The sequence below is a fragment of the Mus musculus genome, chromosome 13 (genome assembly GCF_000001635.26).
Source record: "Mus musculus strain C57BL/6J chromosome 13, GRCm38.p6 C57BL/6J".
NCBI lineage: Eukaryota > Metazoa > Chordata > Mammalia > Rodentia > Muridae > Mus > Mus musculus.
In genome coordinates this window covers 95,452,142-95,478,985 of record NC_000079.6, presented here as the reverse complement: position 1 = coordinate 95,478,985, position 26,844 = coordinate 95,452,142, and the positions used below count along the sequence as shown (strand labels likewise).

The window sequence follows — 26,844 nt, the reverse complement described above, 5'->3', positions numbered from 1 at the left end:
ATTTATTTATTTATTTATTTATTTATTTTTCGGTTCTGTGTTCTAACACAACTCTGGGCCTGTTTGGTTGCAAAACTGTGAACCGCTGGAGGTCCACAGGTCGCAGGAATGGGAATTGGGGTGGAGTAAGAACACCTGCGATGGTCTCGTAGCTTGCGCTAGAATAAGCAGAACACCGTCTTTAATGGAGCGTTATTAGAGTTTAAGAACTGTCGCCGGTGTATTCTGTTTTCACGGAAGAGCTGACGGGTCCCCATCTGCTTTCTTTGAGCGAGTGCCTTCCCCCTGGTTTGGCGTCCTGCTCCGGGAGTGATCCACTCCACCGTCAGCATGCCCACCCAGCTGGAGATGGCTATGGACACCATGATTCGCATCTTCCACCGGTACTCTTGCAAGGAGGGCGACAGGTTCAAGCTCAACAAGGGGGAACTGAAGATGCTGTTACAGCGAGAACTCACAGAGTTCCTCACAGTGAGTCCGTCTTTCTGCCTCATCTGCTGGTACATAGAGAGGGGACGGCTTTGGGGACAGGTGTTCTGAACATTCTGTCCGTCATTTGCCTCAAGACCCTAAGTGCTGGGGAAGTAGCCCCTGGAGATCTTGATTTCTGCATACACTGGCAGGAGCCACTTTCCTTTCCACTGTCTAAAGCTCCAGGTATAGCTAGCCATTATTAATTATAATGATAGCCCTGGGTATGACCAGCCACATCTTTTATTGTTGCACCAGAATATTGAATGTTGGATAAAAACAAAACAAAACAAAACAAAAAATCCTCAATGTAATTGTCAACACTTGGAGAACCTAACCATAGTGGTAAGGAAAATGGCTCCTGGATAGTTCTTTTTCTGTGTTTCAGACACTGTTCTAAGTGCAGTTATGAGATAAAATAGTTTATACCCCATATAATACTTGGGTCACACTTAGTGAAAAAATGCATGTTGTTTAATCTGAAATTCAGATTTATTCAGGTGTCCAGTACTTGTACTGGCCTTATCCAGCCAACTTAGTACTAAGCAACTTCAAATGAGTTAGAGCATCTCCATGCCATGTTGGCAAAGACTATTCTTTCTACGGGATAAATTAGGGAATTCTGAAATGTTACATGATTGCTCCAAAGTCTACTGATGGTAGATGGTAGGGCCACTCGTTGTCCCCTTTGACTTTGAAGCTTCTGTTTATATGTCACCCAACAATCCTGAGGTGTCCTGGTCCTCTGCCTGTGTCACTGCGCTGTCTCCCAGTGTCCTGGTGTTTTTCCTGTGGTCTCCAGTAAATGCATTTCCAGCATCCATAATTCACTTGAATGTGTTTCCTTTGCTTTTCTGGCCCTGTGGGGATTGAGCTGGTTTCTGTGGTCCTAAGGCAGGGGTTTAGACCCTAGGCTGGCTCAGATTGTCTTGTAAATAGATGTTGGGGATTGTCTGTAGGAGAATGAAAACTTGCATGCAAACAGAAGGAAGATGTGACTTCAGTTGTCATGACCCTCCAGGCTCCCAAGTTAGAAACTTTCTTTTTCTTTTTAGTGCCAAAAGGATCCCCAGTTGGTGGATAAGATAATGCAGGACCTGGACGCCAATAAAGACAACGAAGTGGATTTTAATGAGTTTGTGGTCATGGTGGCAGCTCTGACGGTTGCGTGTAACGATTACTTTGTAGAGCAAATGAAGAAGAAAGGCAAATAAAGATAGCTAGTACGCTAGCAGATGGCAGAAACAGATCCAAAGTCTGTACCTTCTGTGGGTCTATGTCCTTACCATTTACAGACAGTGATGTGACTTACATATGTTATAGATGTACACTTATTAGCAATAAGTTATGTTAACCTTGATATACTGACGTCACACAATTATTTATTCCAGGTCTTAGGCCCTCTTTAAAACTTTCTCACATTGTTATGACTTATTTGTCAAATAGAGAGCACCCACAAATTCAGCCACTTATTAAAAGGAAGTGTCACGGGGCAGATTGCTCTTGGCCTGATACACAGTCTGCCTTTCTCCACACAGCAGAACTCTGTTTATGCAGGCTGTATGGGACCAGCTAAACTAATTTATTTCCTAATACGTTGTACAGCTTGGGAAGCTAACCTTACCAGGCAACCTGGACTAAGGAAGCAGAAGCCTGCTAGGACTCTCTGGGAATGGTTTGCTGGCTCTGTTAGAGGCTTTATGCCTTCCGCCTTCCACCTGTTACTTCTTTCATTTTCTTTTTCTTATTTTGTTTCTTCTTCTTCTTCTTCTTCTTCTTCTTCTTCTTCTTCTTCTTCTTCTTCTTCTTCTTCTTCTTCTTCTTCTTCTTCTTCTTCCTCCTCCTCCTCCTCCTCCTCCCCCTCCTCCTCCTCTTCCTCCTCCTCCTCCTTCTTCTTCTTCTTTTGTTTTCCAAGACAGGGTTTCTCTGTGTAGTCCTGGCTGTCCTGAAACTCACTCTGTAGACCAGGCTGGCCTCAAACTCAGAAATCTGCCTGTCTCTGCCTCCCAAATGGGGTTAAAGGCGTGCGCCATCCCTGCCCAGCTCATTTTCTTTCCATTGGAATGTCCACATGAGGCTTGAAGTGGAGTTCCCATCTGGCCCTGAAGGGCAGTGGAGAACAATGTCTGAGGAAGGGGCTGTCTGTGTTGGATGCAGCTCTCACCTCACAGGGAGACAGGAGAAGAGTCAGGAGGGTGTGGTGCCTTGGGAGCTAGTGAAGGAAGCCTTTAAAGAAAAAAAGGGTGAGATCTCAGAGAAGAGGAGCAAGAAGAGAAGGCAGGATGGGTGGTTTGACCAGCAAGGCAGAGTTCATCATGAGGTCAGTGCTGTTGAGAGAAGGCTGACTTGGATTAGGAAATGGTCTCAGTCTCTGGCCCACAAGTAGGTTTTCAATATGTATTTCTATGACAAAGCTCATATGGAACTTGCCAGCCAGTGATGTTCTAGATCGAAGATCTGCCATGTTTTGGTTTTGTTTCCTTCAAATCAGTTTTAAGTGAGAGTTTGGGGGAGATTTTAGCAGGAGGGCAAAGGACTCCAGAGAAGAAATCTGTGCTCTGCAGTTCACTTACCTCTGTCTTTCAAAGGGATACAAGGAGGTGAACAGAGTTGAGCATGCATGTGGCGTGTGTGGGTTCTTTTCTTTTTCTTTTTTCCTTTTTAAAAGATTGAAGGAGAACACTTTATACACTGGAGGTTGTTTTGCTGTGTCCACGGAGGCATGAGGATTCCATTTCAATTTGATCTGAACTTTACATGTTCTGAAGTAGCTCACTGAATCGTGAAAAGTAAACCCGGAGTTGGCTCGCTGTTCTATTCTTGGAAGGATGTTCTTCAAGCAGTGGTGGAAATGGGAAAACAATGTTCATGTCATGGTGTTTCTGAGGATCAGTCAAAAGGAGGGAGAAGCAATTTATGTCTCAAGTTAGATTTCAAATGAGTAAGAATCACACAGTGTACCAAAAGTCCCTCTCAAGCAAACAAGCCTTTTTCTTTCCTATGCCCCAACCCTTTGGCTGGCTACACAAATATAATTTTGTAGGAGGCAAAATTACTTAGTGCCTATATCTAGGACATTCATCTTTTTTTTTTAAATAAACTTGAAGTTTAAACACATTTACAAGCTGTCTCTGAATGGGTGTCTGCTGCTGTTCGTTATCTGCTGAGTTCATTACCCAGTTCAGTTTATAGGAGATAACAGCCCGAGTCTGGTTTATCTGGAGCTCTGGTTTTGAAAGGCTGTGCTAGAACGCTGGGGACGGGGGACGGGGGGGGGGTCAAGAAAGGCTTTCCAGGGGCAGAGATGTGAGCCATGTGTTTAATATGGAAAACACGAGGAGTGTTTTTTAAAGAATGAGAAACAGAGACGGCAGTGGGCTTGGGTTAGCAGGGATGGTTTGAGAGTGTGCCAGTTCTAGGATATCCAAGGGTCTAGGGTGTAGGCAGGCAGGAGAGTTAGGTAACAGGTGATATTTGCAATTTGCTTTTAAATGGCCTTCTTAAAAGGTTTGAATCTTTGCAGCAGGGGCGTAGAGTCCTTTATACTACTTTGGAATGTAGATCTCTGAGCCAGGCCTAGTGGCTCACACGCGTAATGCCAGCAATAGGGAGTCTGAAGCAGGAGAATCATTTTCTTGTTGTTGTTGTTTCAAAAATAAAAGCAAGAGGTAAATAGATGACAGATAGATGATAGACAGCCAGACAGTCAGCCAGACAGATGGATCGCTGATGTGCCTCAGCGCCCTGCCCCAATATTCTAACTTACTTCAGTAGGGCCTAGGCATCAGCAGGCAGTTGGATTTTCAGCCAGTGTTAAAACCCAGTTCAAGGGCTGAAAGATGATGGCTCAGCGTTTACAAGTGCTTGATGCTCTTCCTGAGGACCTAGCTTTGGTTTCCAGTACCCATGCTAAGTGGCTCACAACTGCCTACCACTCAGCTCCAGGGGATCTGACACACTCTTCTGGCTTCCATAGGCACCCATACACGCACACACAAATAAAAAGCGATAAAGGCTTATCTACTAGACACTTGGCAGTAAATGCACTTGGACATCAAATTGTCTAGTGACTGCAGTGTCCCACCTCCCAGCCCTGTTATCTAACAGAGTCCTGCTTCTCTAACCTAAGGATGCATTTATCCCTAATGTGCTAGTGTCCCCCACTTCCACCTTAGCCCTGGCTTTCTCCTCCCCAATGTCCTTATGTTGCCTGATTTCCTCCAAAGGAAATATGACTGAGCAAGAACTGTTCTCGCGTTCCTAAACCGCTCCTCTATGCTGCCATCCAAACGTCTCCCCTTTTATTTTACAGTCTGGACTGTTTCTATTAGCAATATCTATTAGTTTACAGAAAGGCAGACCGCCAGGCTCTTTCCTGACAGCCAGGGGAGATGATCAGATGTTCATGTGCACTAAAACTAGAGCATCTGACTTTCCTAGAGACCTCTCAGGCAGGCGCTGATCTCATTGATGGAAGCCGTTCACTATTTAAGTGGGTTTTTCAAACTTCATGTTTGCGTGTGTGCACGAGCACATACATGCGGGTGTACGCATGTAGCTCAGAGGACAGCGTGCAGGTGTCGGTTCTCCCTTCCATGTGGATGCTGGATTCAAACTCAGGTATCAGGCTTGCTCCAGAGACATTTTGCTATCCCTAATATGAACTCTAAATAGTTAGATTTTGATACGATCTCAATTTGGCTAAAAGAAATACTGTAACGCAAGAGCTGGCAAGATAGCTCAGATGGCAAAGGCCAGCATGTATACTCACGCTACTACTTAAATGCAAAGATATTTTTTAGAGTACTGCGGTGTGAGTTTTAAAAGGAAATCTTAAGGAAAATGTTGACTACACATTGAACTTATTGGAAGTACATCAGATCAAAACTTGTGGGATGCAGTTCAAGAACCCCTAAAAGAAAAGCTTATGCATATTCATATACATACACACATATGCACACACACACACACACACACACACACACACACACACACACACACACACACACACACGCACACAGATAGGGGCTTTTAAGAGTGATCAGTAGGTAAAATGCCTGCCATGCGTGAGGACCTGAGTTCGGATCCCCAGAGCCCATGTAAATCTGGACTTAGTAATGTACAGCTGTACCCACAGGGCTTCTATGGTAAGATGGGGGTAGAAACTCAAGAAGCTCACGGGTCAGACATTCTGGTGTTTACAGTAGCAAACAAAAGAGATCCTGTCTTAAATAAAGAAGATAGTAAGGACTAATACCCAAGGTTGTCCTCTGACAGCACACACATGCCATACCATGTTGAATGTCCATATTCACACTCCCACTCCCCACATACACAGAGATTTAAAAGGTCATCATATTGGAAAAAGGAGACTCTTAAATTAGTATTTCTTACAATTTCACATGAGAAGTTTATTTATGTATTTCAACTATCAGTAGAATTTCAAAATATAACACACACGAATTACCAGCCTTACTTTAATATTTATTTTATGTGTGTTTATGTGTGCCTGAGAGAGAGGGGGGGAGAGAGGGAGAGAGAGTGCCTGTGTATCATGTGCACATGGGAGTCTTTGGAAGTCAGAAAAGTCATTGGGTCTGTGGAACTGGAGTTACAGGTGGTTAGATCAACCATGTGGGTGTTGGGGATTAAACCCAGGTCCCTTGCAAGAGCAGTGGGTGCTATTAACCATGGATCCATCCCTCTAGTTTGCTCAGCATTAGTTTAAATTAGCAGCTTCTCTACACTATTCACAGACAGAATGATTCTGAGTACAAAGCTGTGTTGGTTTACTGATATTAGGCAGCATAAGAAAGGGATGATGGGGTTGGCTTAGCGGTTAAGAGCAATGTCTGTCCTTCCAGAAGTCCTAAGTTCAAGCCATAGCAATTTATGGTGCTCACAACCATTTGTAATGGTATCTAATGCCCTCTTCTGGCATGCATCTTGTGATGTTTCATATATGCTTGGTCCAAAGAGTGGCACTATTAGAAGGTGTGGCCCTGTTGGAGTAGGTGTGTCACTATGGGTGTGGGCTTTAAGACTCTCTTCCTAATAGCCTGGAAGCCATTCTTCTGCTAGCTGCCTTTGGAACGAGGTGGGTCTGTCAGCTCCTCCAGCCCCATGCCTGCCTGGATGCTGCCATGCTCCTGCCTTGATGATAATGGACTGAACCTTAGAACCTGTAAGCCAGTCCCAATTCAATGTTATCCTTTATAAGAGTTGCCTTGGTCATGGTATCTGTTCACAGCAGTAAAACCCTAACTAAGACAGACATGTCCATGCATATAGAACACGCATATGCATAAAATCAATAAATCTTAAACAAAGAAAGAGCTGACTACACAATTCTACAACTCCAGGTAGTTCAGAGTGTACAACTTTGTACTGGAGCAGCCATCTGACTATCTGGGCTCCCAAAGGCCATGGCAAAGTTTAGCCCCAAACCACCAATGGCTGAAGACTGATGCTGAAGTTGACTCTTGAGGCATCAGTTCCAGATATTTCCATCATGCCACAGTTTAGCTTCTTGGTGGTCAGCACTCAGCTTACCCCTTGCTCTTTGTTCTTAGGAGCATCACTCAGATGACCAACCATAAACAAGCATTTGTCAGTCTTCAAGGAACTTTCTGTAGGACTAAGATTTAAAACTGGCCTTTATGTCATAACATATGTATTTAAAATTATTTTTCATATCTTCAAACCTTATGCCAGCAATCTTAGTGACACAGGTCTGTACTCCCAGGTATTCAAGAGGCTAAGGCAAAAGGATGCCAAGTTTGAGGCCAGCCTAGGCGGCTTGGTGACACTGTTTCTGTGAAGAGGGGGTGGGGCTGGGTGGCAGAGTACTTACTTGTGAGGTCCTGTTATCTCTATTTTTTTCCAAAATGACATTTATTTGAGATTATGAAGTATGTAGCTTTTATGGACAGGTTTATTTTACTTAGCAATATCCATTTCTATGACTTCGATGACTTCTCATGCCTTGGTAGTTCACTGTTTTTCAGTGCTGAATTCCATTGTCTGGTGTCTGGGTGTGTTACAGTTTATCTGGTCATCTACTGATTGATGTCTTGGCTGTGCCCAAGTGTTCATATTTACAAATAAAGCCACTGGAAAAATACACATGTTGCTGTGTAGATGTTTGTTCCTTTATTAAAAATTTTAGTTACATTTATTGAGTGTGTGTGTGTGTGTGTGTGTGTGTGTGAGAGAGAGAGAGAGAGAGAGAGAGAGAGAGAGAGAGAGAGAGAGAGAGATTATGCGTGCATGAGTGTAATGCCCTCAGAGGCCAGAAGAGGGCATCAGATCCTATGGAGCTGGAACTACATGCCTAAGAACTAACTGATGTGGGTGCCAAGAAGAAAACTCAGGTCCTCTGCAGAGCAGCAGATGCTCTCACCCTCTGAGTCATCTCCAGTCTCTAGACACGGGAGTTTTGTTTGTTTTTGAGACAGTGTCTCACTGTGTATCCCTGGCTGGCCTAAAAGTCACCATGTAGACCAGTCTGGCCTCATGTTCCCCTGCCTCTTCCTCCCAATGCTGAGTTTAAAGGTGCACACCCCCCATGCCTGTCTCAGACAGAAGGTTGTTTGTTTTGTTTGTTTGCTTTTTTGAGACAACATCTTTCTACAGAGCCCTGGCTCGCCTGGGACTCACTCTATAGTCCAGGTTGGCCTCAAATTCACAGAGATCCACCTGTCTCTGCCTCTTAAAGGCCTACATAGCAAGCTCAAGGCCCGCTAAGGCTACATAGCTAGCCCCTGTCTCAACAAAAATCAGGAAAACAAAGGAGGAAAAAAATCAAATCTACTGTAAGACAGACCTCTTTCTCACCGTGTCTCCGGGTACAGCACAGTAAGACAGTACACTACACTGGGGTGTACCTAGGTTCCAGAAATGCCCACCAGCTCCCAGGAAATGCTGCATATCCAGCTGTCTTGGAATACACTGTATGCTAAATGTAGCCTAAAGACAGCACGAGAGCATGGACTTACCATGAATGTGTCCAATTTAAGTTTTGCCATCCTCAAGCAGCTGGCTGGGTGTCTGTGACTGTGTGGGTCTGTGATGTCAGGGACCTCCTGTGCCTGCAGGAGGGGCTCTGACAGGAATAGCACTGACTGCTAAGCACTGACTGGAGGGGGCAGAGCTGCTAGCAGGGCTTGAGAGCTCCTGTTGTTCAGCGAGGAGAGAGCCCAGAGAGACGGAGGAACAAAGCTAGAGAGCGTGTGAAGCCACCCATGCTCTGATCTTATCACAAGGAAGGGAAATCTTTTATGATGACCAGGTGTCACCTAGCACCCACTCTCTTACCATTTCCACACAGAGTTTTCTCAGCACATGGGTGGGTCTATGTCTATACTTCATAAAAACTAAGTTGCCGTCAAGTACGTTTGTACTCTATATATTTCAGCTTAGTAAACACACCCACACCACACACACACACACACTCATACACACATACCACACACCACACACTACACACACACACATACATACTACACACACTACACATACACTATACACACATACCACACACACATACACACACACTATACACACATACCACACACACATACACATACCATGCACACATACACACACACACCACGCACATGTATACATACACATACACACACCACACACACACTACACACACATACTATCCACACATACATACCACACACACACCACACCACACACACTATACACACATACCACACACACACATACACACACACTACACACATACACACAGACACTACACACACACCACACACACACATACACACTCATATACACACACATACCACACACACCACACACACACTATATACACACCACACCCACACACCCACACACCCACACACACACATACACACACACACACACACACACACACACACACATTGTGATGGATGATTTTATGTCAACTTGGTACAAGCTAAAATCATCTAAAAGGAGGGAATCTCAATTAAATGTCTCCCTAAGATCTGGCTCTAGGCAAGCCTGTAAGGCATTTTCTTAATTAATAAATGATGTGGGCGGGCCCAGCTGAGTATGGATAGTGGCATCCCTAGGCTGGTAGTCCTGGAGCTTGGGACAGTGAAAAACACAGGGAAAGCGGGAGTGAAGGACCCCTTCAATTCTGTTTCATGGTGGGAGAAGAGATTCTTAAAACTGACACGAATGGGAAGGAGAGGGAATTAGAAGGCGACCAATCAGGGATAAGGGGGCCACACAGACAGAGGTGAGAATCCTAGTCTCTATCAGCCATGTGTGGAAGGCTCAGGACTTGCAGTTTCTTTTTGCTTCCTACCTCTGGCCCGGGTCTTTCTGCCTAGGCTCCCTCCGCTAGCTCCCACTCCTACTGCGCTGGTCCCTCCCAATCTCCATGATCTGGGACCTGGCTGGCTCCAGAACCCCCAGTTCCTTTTGGCCACTCCAAGTTTGAATGGACTCAGAGTTGATGTGAAGGGAGGCATTCCGAGTAGTCCGGGGACTGGGGAATTCAGCCATTACTGTGTACAGGGCAGCAAAGTCCGAGTATGGCCATTCTCAGTGGCCCTACTGTTGTCCCTGCCATCGGCTCCAGGCAACCCTGAGCATCCTTAAGCCACCAGACGCTCTGCTTTTGTATGGATGATGCCATCAGGAGATCTGTCATTTCCAGGACCCTTCCCAGCTTTCCTGTCATCGCTATCACCGTCACCAACAGCACCAACGTAAAGGTGCCACGCCATCAGCTCCGCCGTCTTCGCCGTCTTCTGTCAGCGGTGCACGCCAACTTGGCACTGTACAGCTAGAGATCACACTGCCGCGTGAACACCAGGAGGCAGAGGTGACTGGCAGGGGACGTTTTATTCTCTCTCTGCAAGTCTAACCAGGGCTTCTGTGCTGAAGGACGAGGCAGGTGTTCCCCGGTGGGAACTGCAGCCCCCTCTCTTCTCACCCAGGAGCAGCAGGGTGAGCTGGCTTCTGTCATGCCCTCACCTCTCTGTCCTGCTGCGGCGACGGACTCATTCCACTTTCTGTTGTGTTTATGAGATTTGTTCTCAGCCTCTCAAGTCCCACAAGGAACGACTTGGGCATCGTCCCTACTCACCTCTCCCTCCCTCCACTCACACATGCTCCCACCCCCCACCACGCTGCAGACACTGTCCCTTTTCCAGTTGTCTAGATGTCTGTGTAGAATGCCAGGTTGTGCCCTCCCTGTGCCCCAGGCCTCATATGGTCGGCTCGTTCTCATCTTCATTCAGAGAGGCACTTCTGACCCTTTATCTAAAGGACTCTTCCCCCAGAAACTCTTAGTTTGATTTCCAGGTTTTATCTTTAGACTTCTGGTGGTAGCCATAATTATCCAGATTTAGGGCTTATCTAGGCTGAGTTTGAACTGTATCATGTCACAGGGTCTTCTCAATAAACCTAAGAGAAAAGAACTGATGTCCCCATTTTACACACAAGCAAACTGAGGTCCAAATAGTTACTTGAGCAAATTTCCCAGGATCTTATACGTAATATATGAGAGAGTCAACTTCACACTGAGATCTGGATTCTCTGAAGACCTGAGGTGGGTGTGAGGAGGGATGTTGCCGGTGTTCCCACTGGCCCTGAGCACACACCTCCTGGGCCCTCACCACCTGTGTGACTTCAAGGACCCCAAGTCAGAGCTGCTTCTGCTTTGAAACAGAGTCAAGTTCATGGTCTTTGTTACACAGGAGTCCTCTATAAGTTAGAGATTTGGGGTCTGTTGGGGTCCAGGAATTGCCTCACAAGCGCAGGCACCAATCTCAGTCAGACAGGGATAGTTTATAGAGCATGCGCCCCTGGACTGGTCGACAGGGCCACGGTCCAGATTCGGGAACTGAGCCACGATCCTGAGTAAAGATTCTACAGGATTTTTAAGCCCCAAATCTATAAATATCTGTGCCAAGTTATTTCACCAATCAGAATTTAGGGATAGGGGGATTTCCTTAGGAACATATCTTTGTTGTATACCTTTCCTGCTCCCATTGGTTGGGTATCCAACTGTGGCAGGGGACTGGCCTTGTCTAGTATTTATGTCCTACTTTGTCTACCAGGATGGGACTTGTCTGACATGCATGTCTTAACTTGCTAGTTGGGAAATTAAGATGTCAGTTACCCACATACATGTCTCTTTCTGCTAAGTCGGATGTCAGTTCCCAGGGAGGTCTTGGAAGCATAAACTTTACTAGACCATTACTCAACATGGAAATCTTATTCCAAATAGGTTCTTATGTTAGTGCATGTCTCTCTTATGCTGGGGTCCATCCTAGGGGCAGCTTATTCCATAAACGCTTTTACACCGGTGCAGGACGTGCTGCTGGGTGATTAGTGCTGGCCCAAGCTTATTGTGGATAACTATACAGAACAAATAATTATATAGACTTCTATGGTGATTGGTTTCTAAGGACGCAAAACATTACAAACTATGTAGTCTATCTTGGCATTAGAAAGTTTTTTAAGAACAGCAAAAACATATGAAAAAGTTTCCTTATAATGGCAGGCTAGATAACAGTTACCTAGGCCTTAATAATTCATCCAGGCCTTAATATTTTACCCAGGTCCCTGTCTTAGTCAGGGTTTCTATTCCTGCACAAATATCATGACCAAGAAGCAAGTTGGGAAGGAAAGAGTTTATTCAGCTCACATTTCCACACTGCTGTTCATCAGCCAGTACAGTCCCTTTTAAAAGGATCTAATTGCAAAAGAAATAAGGACCACAATCGGTTATCAATAATTTGCTTTAAAAAAAAATACTAACATTTCAGAGTTGGACCACTCTGCTGACATCCAGATGGGGCTGTCTGCGACTGCACAGAAGTCAGGACTGGAATTCAAGCAGGTCAGGAAGCAGGAGTTGATGCAGAGGCCATGGAGGGATGTTACTTACTGGCTTGCTTCCTCTAATTGCTTAGCCTGCTCTCTTATAGCATCCAAGACTACCAGCCTAGGGATGGCACCAACCACAACGCACCCCCCATCACTAATTGAGAAAATGCCCCACAGCTTCCCCAATTGAAGCTCCTTTCTCTGTGATAACTCCAGCCTGTGTCAAGTTGGCACACAACTAGCTAGTACAGTCCCAAAAAGATCTAATTGCAAAAGAAATAAGGACCACAATTGGTTATCAATAATTTGCTAAAAAAAAAAAAGACTAACATTTCAGAGTTGGAGCACTCTGCTGACATCCAGATGGGGCTGTCTGAGTCCGCGCATTCTCTGTGACCCTTTCCTGTGTTAGTGTTGCCTGGCTAGCTGGCTTCTGTCACCTGCACTGTTGGAGTTGCAGCCACAGCAGGAAGAGGGCAGAACAAGCAACCTGTGGATGGGTGAGGCAAAGAGAAAAATTGCAGGGCTCAGAATGTGGACCAAAAAGGTTATAACTAAGGGGTTCTCAACCTGTGGGTCTTGACTCCCTCCCATAGAGGTCACCTAAGACCATCTGAAATCATAGATTTTACATTATAATTCATAACAGTAGCAAAATGACAGTTATAAAGTAGCAACAAAAATAATTTTATGGTTGGGGGTCACCACAACATGAGGAACTGTATTAAAGGGCCGTACCGTTAGGTAAGTTGAGAATGACTGACCTAACTAAACAACCTGGGCAAAGGTGGGAGAGTTTGATTTTTACAATGTGGCTTCAAAATTGACACGCTGTGTTTTTACAAAGCAGAGAGGAGGGTGAAGATACATGCATATCAGATCGTCTGGCCTGCTTTCAGCAAGGCTCCCTTTAGAGCAAGCTAGCCAGAATGTCCCATCCTGCTAGAGATGTCTCACTGACTAATAATACCCCACTCTGCTGCACTGAAGGACCCCCACCTCCCCATGGGCTGTCCTGGGTTATATAGACCTCCCGCCTTTCTTGGCTGTGTTCAGAGCTGGGCTTGAACTTGTGATCTCCTTACTCCAAAGCTCCATGCTCATTGAGTAAAGTCTTCTTGAACTGATTTAGTAAGACTCATGAATAATCTTTGGTGAACATGCCCAAAGCCCTTTATACCACACTCTGTCTCATTTCTATGGAAGACACATCAATCTCATTGTATGAGTTTAGGGGTCACAGAACCTTAGGGTCAGCGGCTGGGGTAGATGGTCATGGGACCAATCTGTCCTGTTAAGGCTGCGACTGGAAGTTCTTTATGAGCTCCATGCCCAGTTGAGACACCCGTGTCCACGTCTGAAGTCTCCATTAATTGGTCACCTGGGGCTATTTCACCTTCAGCTTGAGGCTCTGTTTAATGCCATGGAGCCTTTTCTATTGATTTCTGGGCATGACTCAGTGCTGGTTGTTTTGGAGAAACTGACCATTCTGTCTAAAGAGTGGAATAAAGAGGAATTCAGGGGTGTTTATGGTCCTATCATTTCCTGTTGTATCACCCATCTGGGAGATGGTTTGAGAACTCAGTGGAGGAGGTATTTTTATAATACAGCCCATCTGACTTTTTTTGGGGGGGGGGAAATTGACAAGAAATCATCTGGAGAGGAACCCAGGAGAATTAGGACAGATCCTGTTCATTCTCGGAGGAAGATCAGAGGCAGAAGGGTTGGGAACATGCCTCCACACTTATAGAACACCCCAAAAAACAAAGAAAGCTGCTGGCGAGCTTAAGTGGACTCATCTGGGACTCTCGGATGATCCTTTGCCATCTGTTACAGAGAAACAGCCATAGATTCAATTCTGGTAATGTGTTTTCTGCTTACCATATTAATTGAAGGGAGAGGCACTCATTCATTGTTTTAAAAATAAACATACTATTAAAAATTATCCTAAATAGAGACACAATTGAGTGGGTAATTCAACTGCTGTTGGTTATATTTTTGGAGTCTTAATTTTTTTGACACATGGACCTATTTTTGCATGTACAGTAATGATGTGATGTTCTGAGAAATGTGTCATGTGATGACGTTCATCGCTGTGTGAACATCACACGAGCTACTTGCATGAAAGACTTTACATTAGTAGGCATCTAGGTAGGCATATGGGACCTCCATTGTTCAATCTGCAGCCGACCACACTTGTTGTGCGGCTTAGGACGATGTTTTTGTATAGATACGCATTTGTGGTATGGGGATAAGGTAAGGGGTTATTTTAAAGTCTGGGTTTTATTTTGTTTGAAGTTCTAGGGATTGAACCTAAGACTTTGAGCTTGTGGGTAAACACTCTAACCACTGAGCTAAACCTTGAACTTCAGACTGTTGAATCTTTTGGAGTTGAAGCCCGTGGTCTGACTAGTAGCAAGAACACAAACAGGACAACAGTCAGCTCGAGGCTTTGCTTCTTGCAGAGACAATGGTAGTTTGGAGCTGCGGTGAGGGGTGTTAGAAAACCTTCCAAGCACACTGCTTCCTTGACTCAGTTGAAGCTCTTCCTCCCCCATTCTTTTTTTTATTATGTATTTCCCTCATTTACATTTCCAATGCTATCCCAAAAGTCCCCCACACCCTCTCCCCCCAACTCCCCTACCCACCCACTCCCACTTTTTGGCCCTGGCGTTCCCCTGTACTGGGGCATACAAAGTTTACGTGTCCAATGGGCCTCTCTTTCCAGTGATGGCCGATTAGGCCATCTTCTGATACATATGCAGCTAGAGTCAAGAGCTCCGGGGTACTGGTTAGTTCATAATGTTGTTCCACCTATAGGGTTGCAGATCCCTTTAGCTCCTTGGGTACTTTCTCTAGCTCCTCCATTGGGGGCCCTGTGATCCATCCAATAGCTGACTGTGAGCATCCATTTCTGTGTTTGCTAGGCCCCGGCATAGTCTCACAAGAGACAGCTATATCAGGGCCCCATTCTTGATAGAGTGTGCTCTTTGGCAATTTGATTATGCCTTATAAGGAAGACAGGCTTAACTTAATTTGTGTTGGGCCTGTCTCTTTTGTCTACATCATTCTGTTTTATACTTAGTAGATAGTCAGCTTTTAGCATATTATCTCACTTAATCTTCCCAACAGCTCAAAAAAAAAAGCAAATATTATTCTAGTTTCATAAAGCATCCCCCAATACATGTTGATGAATGAACTTACCCTGGATTGAGCAACAGTTAACAGTGTCTTAGTTAACTTGGGCTGCTGTAACAGAAGGCTGTAGCTAGATGTCTGAGGCAATAGACCAGGAACAGAGGTTCATTTCTCCCAGCTCTGGAGGTTGGCAAGTCCAAGATCAAGGTCATTTAGATACTGGTGTGGGCTCTGTTCCTGACTTGTAAACAGAAGCCTTTACACTGTGTGTGTGTGTGTGTTCACGCATGTGCAGGGAAAGAAAGGTGGGGTGGTGGAACAGATGCATGCGCGCGCACACACACACACACACACACACACACACGTGACTGAGAGGGGGGCACAAAGACAGAAGGAGACGCAAAGACACAGACAGACACACCACACATGCACAGAAAGAGGCAACAAGACACACAGGGTGATCTGGTCTCCTTCTTTTCATAAAGAACATTCCATGGTTGAAATCTGGGAGGGATGCAGTGTTACTGAAAGAACCAGATAGGTCAGGAATCTGAGGACAGCAGAGTTAAGGTGTCCTGGAGGATGATGGGAGCTAGAACATCCATGGAAAGGTCTTAAGAACAAGGTAAGGGTGGGCACACCTCTGTGGATGTGGGTGGGTTTGCTCGGTATGCTTGTGGCCATGGGTGGAATTCTCAGAATAGCAGACCAAGCAAGACAAGATGATAAGATGAAGTCATTTTATGGGAAAGGACCTTTTTCTTCCCTCCTTCCCTTCCCTCCCTCCCTTTTCTGCTTTCCCTCCCTCTACCCTCCCTCCCTCCCTCCCTCCCTCCCTCCCTCCCTCCCTCCCCCCCTCCCCCTCCCTCCTTCCCTCTCCCCCCTCTCTCCCTCCCTCCCCCCTCCCTCCCTCCCTCCCTCCCTTCCTCCCTCCTCTCCTCTCTCCCCCCCTCCACTATCCAAATCCTTACTGTACAACCCAGGTTGGCCTCAAACTCAGGACCCTATTCCTTTTCCTCCTGAGTGCTGAAACGTTACTCCCCCACCTCTTACATGTTATTAAGCCACAGAATATTCACCGTGACACATTACACATCCAGACACAGACACGGATGAGAAGAGATACAGGTCCTCAGGAAGTCGGCTGCTTGGAGAGGTCAGTTGTGTTGTGTCTTTATTTTCAAGGTAATAAACTGTAAATTCAAACATTTACCGTTAGCTCCTCTTGTTTGGCTCCCCACTAAAACAATCTGAGACCCACCGTTGTTGCTCATTTGGCTTCTATACAGAGCTGAAGTTGGTAAATTGTTCCATGGACACAGCCTAAGATAAGGTGGTTAATTTGAGAGGTAAGTACTTTGCCAAGCTTCCCCTGGGCATTGACGCAGGTGGTTTTTATGCCCTTATAGCAACAAGGCAAAAGAAAGAATAGCTGTCAGTGGTGGTGGGTCACACCTCAAACTCCAACATTGGGGAGCTTAAGGCAGGAGGATTGCCGTGAGTTCAAGTCCAGCCTGGGCAACAGACCAAGACCTGTGTTAAAAAGCAAAGCAAAACAACCAACCAAAAGCAACGGAGAATACTATGGAACTCCAGCTAAGAAAATGCTGCTCAGGGCTCTTCTCCAGCCATGGATGGAAGGGTCCATGTTCTCCTTCCCAAAGGAGAACCATCTCTGCGTTCAACGACATTAAAACAAAACAAGCAAATGAAACCAGACTTACAGTTTTCTTCTGCTTGACTTTGGGGAGGAAGATTAAAGAAAGGGAACCAAGAGAAGAAAAGCTTCTAATAAGCCCTTGTAACATTTAAAACCGAACAAAGAAGCTTAGCACCACTGGGAGCCAAAAGTAATTACAAACCCAAATGAGGCTCACTTTATCAATTCAGAAATAAATCCCATGGAAAACAAAGAGGGACTTCTGTAATTAAATTTAATTGAGTGGAATAATGTTTGTCCTTGCTTTTTGCAACTGTGGGTCCCTTCCCTTCTTTCTTCCCTTCTTTCTTCCCTTCTTTCTTCCCTTCTTCTTCCCTTTTTCCCTTCTTCTTCCCTTCTTCCCTTCTTCTCCCCTTCTTCTTCCCTTCTTCCCTTCTTCTTCCCTTCTTCTTCCCTTCTTCTTCCCTTCTTCCCTTCTTCCCTTTTTCTTCCCTTCTTCCCTTCTTCTTCCCTTCTTCCCTTCTTCCCTTCTTCTTCCCTTCTTCTTCCCTTCTTCCCTTCTTCCCTTCTTCCCTTCTTCTTCCCTTCTTCCCTTCTTCCCTTCTTCTTCCCTTCTTCTTCCCTTCTTCCCTTCTTCCCTTCTTCCCTTCTTCCCTTCTTCCCTTCTTCCCTTCTTCTTCCCTTCTTCTTCCTTTCTTCCCTTCCCTTCCCTTCCCTTCCCTTCCCTTCCCTTCCCTTCCCTTCCCTTCCCTTCCCTTCCCTTCCCTCCCTTCCTTTCTTGTTTTTAAAATACAGGTTGTTTAAGGATATACTTGCATAAAAGCAGTCCCCGTGCTAAGCTCTGTGTACAGTTGGAATGATTCAGAGAAGCCAGTTGACAGGACTACTGCAGGGCCTTGGAGAAGCCAGGTGAGGCACCTGGCTGGATCCCCAGGGCGAGGCCGCCCAAGCCCTATCATTATTACGAGTTGCTAAGTGGGATTCAGTCTCGGTGTGTTCTCTTGAGTGGACTCCACTGATGTCAGGAGCTGCAGAGCAGTGGAGAATCCTGAAGAGGAAGACAGGCTGTTTGTTTGTTTATTGTTGTTTTGTTTTTTAACAGAAGCAGTTGTAGATTTGGGGGGGCATGGGTGGGGAGCAGAGGTAACTGCTCTTCTCTGAAGTCTCTAGCTGGGCCTGGTGGCTCATGGCTTTAATCCCAGCGCTCTGGAGTGGGAGGAAGACAGTATCTGTGAGTTTGAGGTCCATCTAGTCTACCTAATGAGTTCTAGGAGAGAGAGAAAGAGAGAGAGAGAGAGAGAGAGAGAGAGAGAGAGAGAGAGAGAGAGAGAGAGAGAGAGAGAGAGAGAGAGAGAGAGAGAGAGAGATCCTGTCTCAAAATACAAAACAAAGCAAACAAAAGAGGTCTTTACTCTGCTCAGGCTCCAGTCTGGCCTGGTAAGGCAGATAATCACCCACTTTCTCAGATCACCTGGGAGAAGCTCTTATTTGGGAAGATTGTCACAGTTCTTGGGTGGGAGCTAGCAGTCACGGAATGTTTAATCCTTGCAGGTCTTATTTTTAAATGTTTTTTTTTTTTTAGCTAGCATATATCGACTACACAGGTTTCATTGTGACATTTTTTAAAAGATTTATTTATTTATTTTATGTATATGAGTACATGTATAGCTGGTTGTGAGCCTTCATATGGTTGTTGGGAATTGAATTTTTAGGACCTCTGCTTGCTCCGGTTGCTCTGGTCGCCCCACTTGCTCAGGTCAACTCTGCTTGCTCAGTCCCTGCTTGCTCAGGCCCAGAGATTTATTCATTAAGTACACTGTAGCTGTCTACAGATGCATCAGAAGAGGATGTCAGATCTCATTGCGGGTGGTTGTGAGCCACCATGTGGTTGCTGGGATTTGAACTCAGGACCTTCGGAAGAGCAGTCAGCAAGCCATCTTGCCAGCCCTCATTGTGACATTTTTATACATAGGTGTAATTACATGACATTTTAATCATGTTCAACACTTGGTCACCTTCACTCTTGCTCATTCCCTTCTCTTCTCAATAGTCCTCCTTCTGTTTTCAGGGTTCCTTCTCCCTTTCACACTCTTTCTCTTCCTCCTTGCCCTCTTCCTCCCACTCCCTCCTCTCTCTCCTCCTCCCCCTCCTCCCCCTCTTTTCCCCCCCTTCCCCCTCCTCCCTCTCCTCCTCATGACCCAGGAAGCTTCATTAGGGCTGCTATGGGATCTTGAATAAGGGGTATTTTCTAGGAGCATAAGTACCATGCCAGTGACTAGACTACTGAAGGAAATGTCTCTCCTTCCCCATCAACCTTTTACTGCAGTTGACTCCTCAGGGAAGGGTGAGGCCTCACGAAGCACTCTCCCTTCCATGACAGGGTGTCGGACATGTCCAGTCTTATGCAGATCTTGTGCAGAAACCACAGCTTTTGTGCCTCCAGTAGTCCAACAGCCCTGTCACGCCTGAATGTCGTCTTTCTACATTGAATTGCCCCCTCACTCCCTTTAGCTCTTACAGTCTTCCTGCTATAGCTTCTGTGATGTTTGCTGAGCTGTGGAGTGGGACACATAGATGTCCTAGCTATGCCTGAATAGCCAACAGTTGTTCCTTCTTAGTACTTTGACCAGTTACCAGTCGCTATAGTCACCACTGACCAAGAAACATTTTTGACCAAGGCTGACAGTAGCACTTGTCCATAGACAAAAACATTGTAATCTAGAAGGGACGTTGACAGACACATCATGCACATTTAGCAAACAAGCCCAGCAGCTTTCCCATAGGACCTCTGTTCTTCCCATCCACGGGTCTCTGGCCAGGTTATAGTTCCAGATGTGAGTCCCTTCCTTCCTAGGGAACAGGCATCAAATTCAAGCAGAAAGCAGTCAGTTACCTCTATAACAGATTGGCCATTACTGCATTAGTGAGCACACCTTGCTTGATCTCAAGTCTCTATCTGACTTTCCAGGTTATCTTGTTCAATATCCACCAGAACTTTAGGGAAGAGAAATACTAAGTGGATCACAAGTGAAATTTTATTCTCAGTTCTATGCCTACATCTTTCTCTTCATTCTGGTAAAATAATCACAACTAAATTTGCTATCTAAGTGTACAACTTATTAGTATTAAATATACTCACAGTGTTGTGCAACCCCAACTGCACATTTCCAGGATGTTTTCATCATTTAAAAACTCCCCGTTCTGTCCTCCACTAAATCCAGGCAGCCACTATCTAACCATCCTATTCTAGGTTCCAAAGGGACTCAGGTTTGTCCTTTCGGATTGTTTACTCAGCAAAATGTTTCCAAGATTCACTCAGAAAGCTGGGCTTACAGTAAATAACCTACTCAGAGCCCTACGTAGTGGAGAAAGAATCCAAATCCAGGGTCTCTGCTGTTAGTCATGCTTTCCCAAGCACTTCTCCTTTTACAGACCATAGCCCACTGGGTCCTGAATGTCTAGAATGACTGGGAAATACGGGTTTCTCAGTCCTACTCCAGTCCTGGTGTATGGAAATGTTTTAACAAGTTCCCCAGATGACTGATCCTATTTCCTTATATTTATTTAAAATATAATATATTTATTATATAAATTTATATAAAATATATTTATTTAAAATATATATATTAAAGTCATGGTCTTACTGTGTGTCCTTGGCTATCCTGGAACTTGCTATGTAAATCAGGCTGGCCTTGAACTCACCAAGATCTGCCTGTCTCTGCCTCCCTAGTGTTTGGATTAAAGGCATGCACCACCATACTTGGCCCAGTTGAGTGATTCTTAGGAGAAGTTAAAGCTTAAGAATCACTTCATTATTCTATTAAGTATACAACTAGGGAAAGGTTATAGAGGAGTGTGCTGGATAGTTTTATGTCAATGTGACATAAGCTAAAGTCGTCTTGAAAGGAGGGAGCCTCAGTTGAGAAGATGCTTCCGTAAGATTCGGCTCTAGGCAACCCTGTGCAGGCATTTTCTTAATTATTTGACTGAGGGAGTTAAGTTGAGGAAATCTTAATTAGAGATGGGGGTAGGGTGCAGCCCATTGTGGGTGGTGTCATCCCCTGGGCTGGTGGTACTGAGTTCGATCAGAAAGCAGGCTGAGCAAGCCATGATGAGCAAGCCAGTAAGCAACACCCCTCCGTGGCCTCTGAGTCAGCTCTTGCCTCTAGGTTCCTGCCCTTCTTGAGCTTCTGATCAGAATTCGTTCAGTGATGGACTACAGTGTGGAGGTGAAAGCTGAATACCAACCCCACCACCCCCACCACCCCCACACACCAACTTACATGGTTTTGTCCCAGCGACAGTAATCCTAACCAGAACAGGAGAAAATGAAGCCATTGTAACCAACTAAAAGTTTTTCCAAAGATCTCACTAAAGTAAAATATAATATGTACTATGGTTTGAATGATGATGTCTTCAAGATTTGTTTAGAAACTTCATCCCAATGCAAGAATATGAGGAGACAGGGTCTCAGAAGTGATTGAGTCATAAGAGCTTTATCTCCAGGAAGAGGACCAATGCCTTCCCAAGGGCCATTCCTTGTCATATGACACCGTAGCATTTGTCTCTCAACAAGAAACAGCATCAAGGCATTATATTGGGAGCAGAGGGTAGCCCTACGCAGGCACAAATCCACTGGCACCTTGATCTGCAACTTCTCAGTTTCCAGGACTCTGAGAAGCAAACTTCTCTTGTTTATAAATCATCCAATGTGTTGTGTCTTGTAATAGCAGCTTGGAATGGATAAAGACATAACTCTAGGCATTGCCAAAGCTTAAGCTTCCAACTTAGGCCGCCTAGAATGATTTCTGGTGTGCCCTCTTTACCTGTCCTTTGTGGCCTTCTGAGACAGACTTTTATGAAGGGAAAAGATAAATCTCTCATGGTTATTACATAGTTTCTATTCTCATTTTTATAGTTCATGTCAATATGTATTATGAATGAACAACAAAGTAGTTATTGTCCAGCGCACCCAATGGGGGCCATGAGAGATGAAGGACAGAAAGGGTGAGCGAGATGCCGGCAAACCACCATGCAAGGCAGCCACGTCACATTTCATGTGGAACTGAAGCTCACCTTCAGTAAGACCTTCACCGTCAGGGCTTGTAACATGTGGAACAGATGTTTTAATTAAACAGGAGTCATTTGCATAATCAATCCTACACGTGGCGTATCCAACCTGCCAAAGAGCAGGTGACAATGTGGAATTGCTATGATTACTAATTTGACACATCATTGAGGTCAATTTGACCTCTCTTCATCTCATCACACCCAGAGCTCTGCACAGGCGGGAGCCGTGTGCTATGAGATGCCATATGTGGCGATCTAAATCCATCTCAGCATCATAAATGAAGCAGCCACCTTGCCCGGTCTGACCTCAGGGTTCATCTCCTTCCCTTTCAAACTCTAAATTGAGAGGAAGGCCTTGGGTGTGTGTTGGGGGTGTGCATCTGACTCAGAGTGTCCATGACTTTATGAAAAATAATTGACCTGCCTCCCTTTCTGTATTATGTATGTGAATGAATGTTGTCTTTCTGGCCTCTTGTTTTTCCTTTGATCCCCATCACAAGGAGATACCACAGTTGAGAATTCATTGGCTTAAGTGTTTACTTTCAAGTCTAGAGAACTAAGATAAGGGATTTACATATATAATTTGGACAACAAAAGTAAATTATTTGAAACAGTAGAAGTGCTCTTCCATAGAAGGTTGGTTAAATAAGATAGTGTTCTGTGCTGATGAAATGCTGTACAGCCATTTGGATAATGTAAGGGAGTGCACACATACATACACAGATGTTTTTGTGACTTGAAATGAAAAGAATTGCTTTGTAAACATGTGACCTATGGCCTCATTTCTGTAAAGAAAATCTCGCATGTGTAGTCTCTGGAAAAGATAAATGCTGCATTAACCATGGTGTATATTCATGATAGGATTAAAGGGGCAGTATGAGGGGTTTTTCTATATTTTAAGTTGGTTTTTTTTTTGATCCAGCCATGAGCATGTTTTTTGTTGTTATTATGGTGGTTTTTATAATATAAAAAACCTATGCCTCTAAAATCATGGTGATGTATTGAGCTCAATACCGCTTTTACTCTTTGCAAACACCATTCACATTTCTATTAACAGATTTCTCTCCTTCAGCAAGGAGGCAGCACCAAGAACAACTTGTGGTTTCTCTCCTCCCACTGTATATAAGGGTTGTGGGGATTGAACTCAGGTCTTCAGGCTTGGTGGCAAGCACCTTTACCCACTAAGCCATCTTGGTGGTCCAAGAGACAATTTACAAAATAGTATTTTAAAATTAATTCTTTGATAATCTCATACATGTACACAGTGGATTTTGATCACATTCTTCTCTTCTACCAATGCCTCTGGATCACATGATCCTGTTACTTCCATGTCTTTAAAAAAATCCAGTGAGTCCAGTTAGTATAGTAGTCTCTGCACAGGTATGAGCCATGTGCTGAAGTGTGGTCAACCTATTGGGGGCCACATCACTGAAGAAAACAGACACTCTGGCAGCCATCAACTTCCAACAGCTGGGGATGTGGGGCCTCATGGGTCCTCCCCACTTCATGGTGGAGTGCTGCCTGGTTTTATCTTGTACAGGTCTTATACAGGTGAGTTCTGTGAGCTCATTTGTCCATGGCCCTGACTGGTTTTATGGTGTACAGGTCTTATACAGGTGAGTTCTGTGAGCTCATTTGTCCATGGCCCTGTCAAGTTCAGAAGACACTGTTTTGCTGAAGTCCTTCCCGTGCTCTGAATTGTAATTCTGTCCCATTGTAAGATCAAACCTTCTGCAATGTTCCCTGAGTCTTGAGGGAAGGACATGTTATACGGTGGTCCTAGTTATGGCTGAACACTCCACAGACAATTATTCTCTGCACTATGGCAGGTTTGAGTTGTCGGAACACTTCCCAAGAATGGGGTCATGTGAGGGGAATTCTGAGTGCTTGTGAGAAATTTTTTTTTTTCGAGACACAGGCTTGTTTTCGGAGTCTGTCTTTATGCTTCTCCCAGGTGTAGTGGTGGATAGGAGTGAGTTTACTTTAGATTGCTCACTATTGCTTGCTGATGTTATTCAATTAAATAGTATCCTTTATGTGCCTCTATGGAAGGACATTTTTGCTGAGTGTGGCTTGTCCCTATGGTTGTATACCACTTGAACTCATGGGAACTTTATTCAGACCCTCAGAGTTTAAATTACCTGATGCTCTGAATAAAGTTAGCTATTGTATGAGACTTTGGTCCGCCTCCTTTATCAGCTCTGTTCCCACTCCCAGTTCCCACCAGCTCTGTATTAACCATCATCCACTTTGTGTAAGGAAGCTTCTTTGATGGGAGCTGAGGTAATCTATTGGCACACAGATAAGCATTTGGAAGGTAGCTTTGGATCATGTCCAGTTAGCAAAATAATAGCAGTAAGTTCTCCCTTAGGGACCAGGGACTCCCCTGGTCGTTGGCCAGGTTACAGAGCCAGGAATGGGTTTCCTCTGGTGGGGTTGGTTTTAAATCTGACCAGAGGTTAGTTACTCCCATAACACTTACACCACATTGCACTCGTGGGAATATATTCAGGCTTGTCGTTCCCGTGGCTAGTGGGGTTCACAGCTGTGTAAGACTCTTGATACCTTTCCCGTGGCTAGTGGGGTTCACAGCTGTGTAAGACTCTTGATACCTTTCCCGTGGCTAGTGGGGTTCACAGCTGTGTAAGACTCTTGATACCTTTCCCGTGGCTAGTGGGGTTCACAGCTGTGTAAGACTCTTGATACCTTTCCCGTGGCTAGTGGGGTTCACAGCTGTGTAAGACTCTTGATACCTTTCCCGTGGCCTGTATAGCATCTTCTCTCAATGCGAACGTTAGCTGGCAGGGAGGAAACTTCCAGGTAAAAGCTACCTTGATTTCTTCATGTCTCGAGATTAAAGTGTGTGGTATCTTCAGCAGTGGGGTCTTACTGTTGTTTAAAAAAAAAGTTTGATTTTACCCATGAAGATTCGGGAGCCAGATGCTGGGGTGAAAGCCTGTTAGTCAGAGAGGCAGAGAAAGCAGCCAGCTGCCCTTCCTACTCCACTCACATCCCAGAAGGAAAAGCCCCTCCTCCTCCACACTGTCTTAAAAGTCCTTCAACTCAAAGACCTGCCTTCTCTTTCCTGGGTTTTCTTCCATTGTTCACTCCCTGTCAACTGATAGCTTGCTCCACCTCAAGGGTAAGTCCTCGACTTTAGCTCTTAAAGGTGTGTGCTAGGGCTGAGCCACACCACAGCAAGCTGTTTACAATAAACAGAAAGCTCTTGGGCTAAAGGTATGAGCTACGGCCGAGGCACACCATAAGAAGAAAAGGGTTTTCCAGCCTACCATCTCATAATATGATCAAATATCCTGTAACATCTTACCATCAAATTCTGGTGGCAAACAAGAGCAATGGCGTCGATCAGCCTGTATTGATTTAGGGGTGGGTCTCTTTCTCACACGAGCAACTCAAAGGGAGGAATCCTACATTCAACACTGGGCTTTTTTTGGTTTGACAAACAATGGCTTTTGGGAAGATCTTCATGCTCCATGTAGGGTGACTCCACTCACACTATAAGAAAATATGGATAGTTTTTGGAAGCTTATAAAATAATAGGTTTATATAAAGCTTCTCCCCCAATACTCTTAGTATAAGTTATCCCTCCATAACCTCTCATTTATCCTCCCCTCCCCACTTAAAGCTCTACTCCCCATTACTCTCATGTTTATAACACCTGCGTTCTACTAAGCCCATCCATCAAATCTGTCTTCTACCCTCCCCAATGGCCCCTTTCCAGTTTTCTGGCTTCTTTAACGCCAAGTTAAATACACACAGTCTAAGGTTTGAAGCAAAGGTCAATATAGAAGAAAGAACACAAAGCCTTTGCCTTTGCGGATCTCCTACAGTGCAGGATATAGGACCAACAATTGACAAATGGGGCCCCATCAAACTAAAAATCTTCTGTATAGCAAAACAAACAAACAAGCCCCACCCCAATAACTTTAGCTTTTACTGTGATTTCTTTAGCTTTTCCTGATGCTTTTTTTTTTTGTTCCAGGGTCCCATCTAGGGTCTGCTTTTATGTTTATGTCTTCTTGGGCTACTTCTGGATGTGACAGTTTCTCAGATTCTTTGTGGGGTTGACAGTGTTTGAAAGAGGAAGGTTTCAGAGGTGAAATCTCTGCCATTTTCATCATGCTATATCAAGGGTTGTACCTCAGTATGATTTTTGATTACTGATACCAGCCATGATCCAGGTGACACAGTGTTCTGTTGGGTTTCTTATTGTTAATGTTACCCCTAGCTCACCCTTCCCATACTTTTGGTAAAGAAATCACTAATTTAATGCCCACAATTGAAGAATGTGATCATGAATGTTTTCTGTGTATTCTGTGTAAGAGATTTGGGATTATTCTGTGTCTTGTTTCTCCACTTACAATTTATTCAATCATTCATCAACACTAGCAAGGCTTGTGGAAGTTTATTCTACACACCAGGTTAGCGTCTAACATTACCTTATTTTGTTGTTCAAATTGTTACAATTTTGGACACTAAAGAGCCTTTCCATTGGATCTTGGTGTTTACTTTTTAACCGTAAAGTTGATCAACATTCTGATCTGTTTTGAAACCATGAGATACAAAGAGATTATTTATCTATCTATCTATCTATCTATCTATCTATCTATCTATCTATCATCTATCTA

At 44.7% G+C, this 26,844-nt stretch overlaps 1 protein-coding gene and 1 long non-coding RNA gene across 2 annotated transcripts; one reads left to right on the top strand and one right to left on the bottom strand.

Moving 5' to 3' along the window:
* Positions 1-115: 115 nt before the first annotated feature.
* Positions 116-8,655, bottom strand: Gm52025. The gene is made up of 3 exons (XR_003950528.1): positions 8,469-8,655; positions 3,045-3,353; positions 116-494 (listed from the first exon to the last, which is right to left on the bottom strand). It is a non-coding gene; the product is annotated as a predicted gene, 52025 (long non-coding RNA).
* On the top strand, positions 331-1,685 carry S100z (S100 calcium binding protein, zeta). The gene is made up of 2 exons (NM_001081159.1): positions 331-471; positions 1,527-1,685. Exons 1-2 carry the CDS (start codon positions 331-333, stop codon positions 1,683-1,685), a joined length of 300 nt encoding a protein of 99 aa, NP_001074628.1.
* Positions 8,656-26,844: the final 18,189 nt, after the last annotated feature.

What these genes read in the sequence shown, in the direction of transcription:
- S100z (NM_001081159.1), top strand. Translation starts at nt 331, where the DNA reads ATGCCCACCCAGCTGGAGATGGCTATGGACACCATGATTCGCATCTTC. An exon ending in AACTCACAGAGTTCCTCACA is followed by an intron (nt 472 to 1,526) that starts GTGAGTCCGTCT and finishes TTTTCTTTTTAG; the next exon opens with TGCCAAAAGGATCCCCAGTT.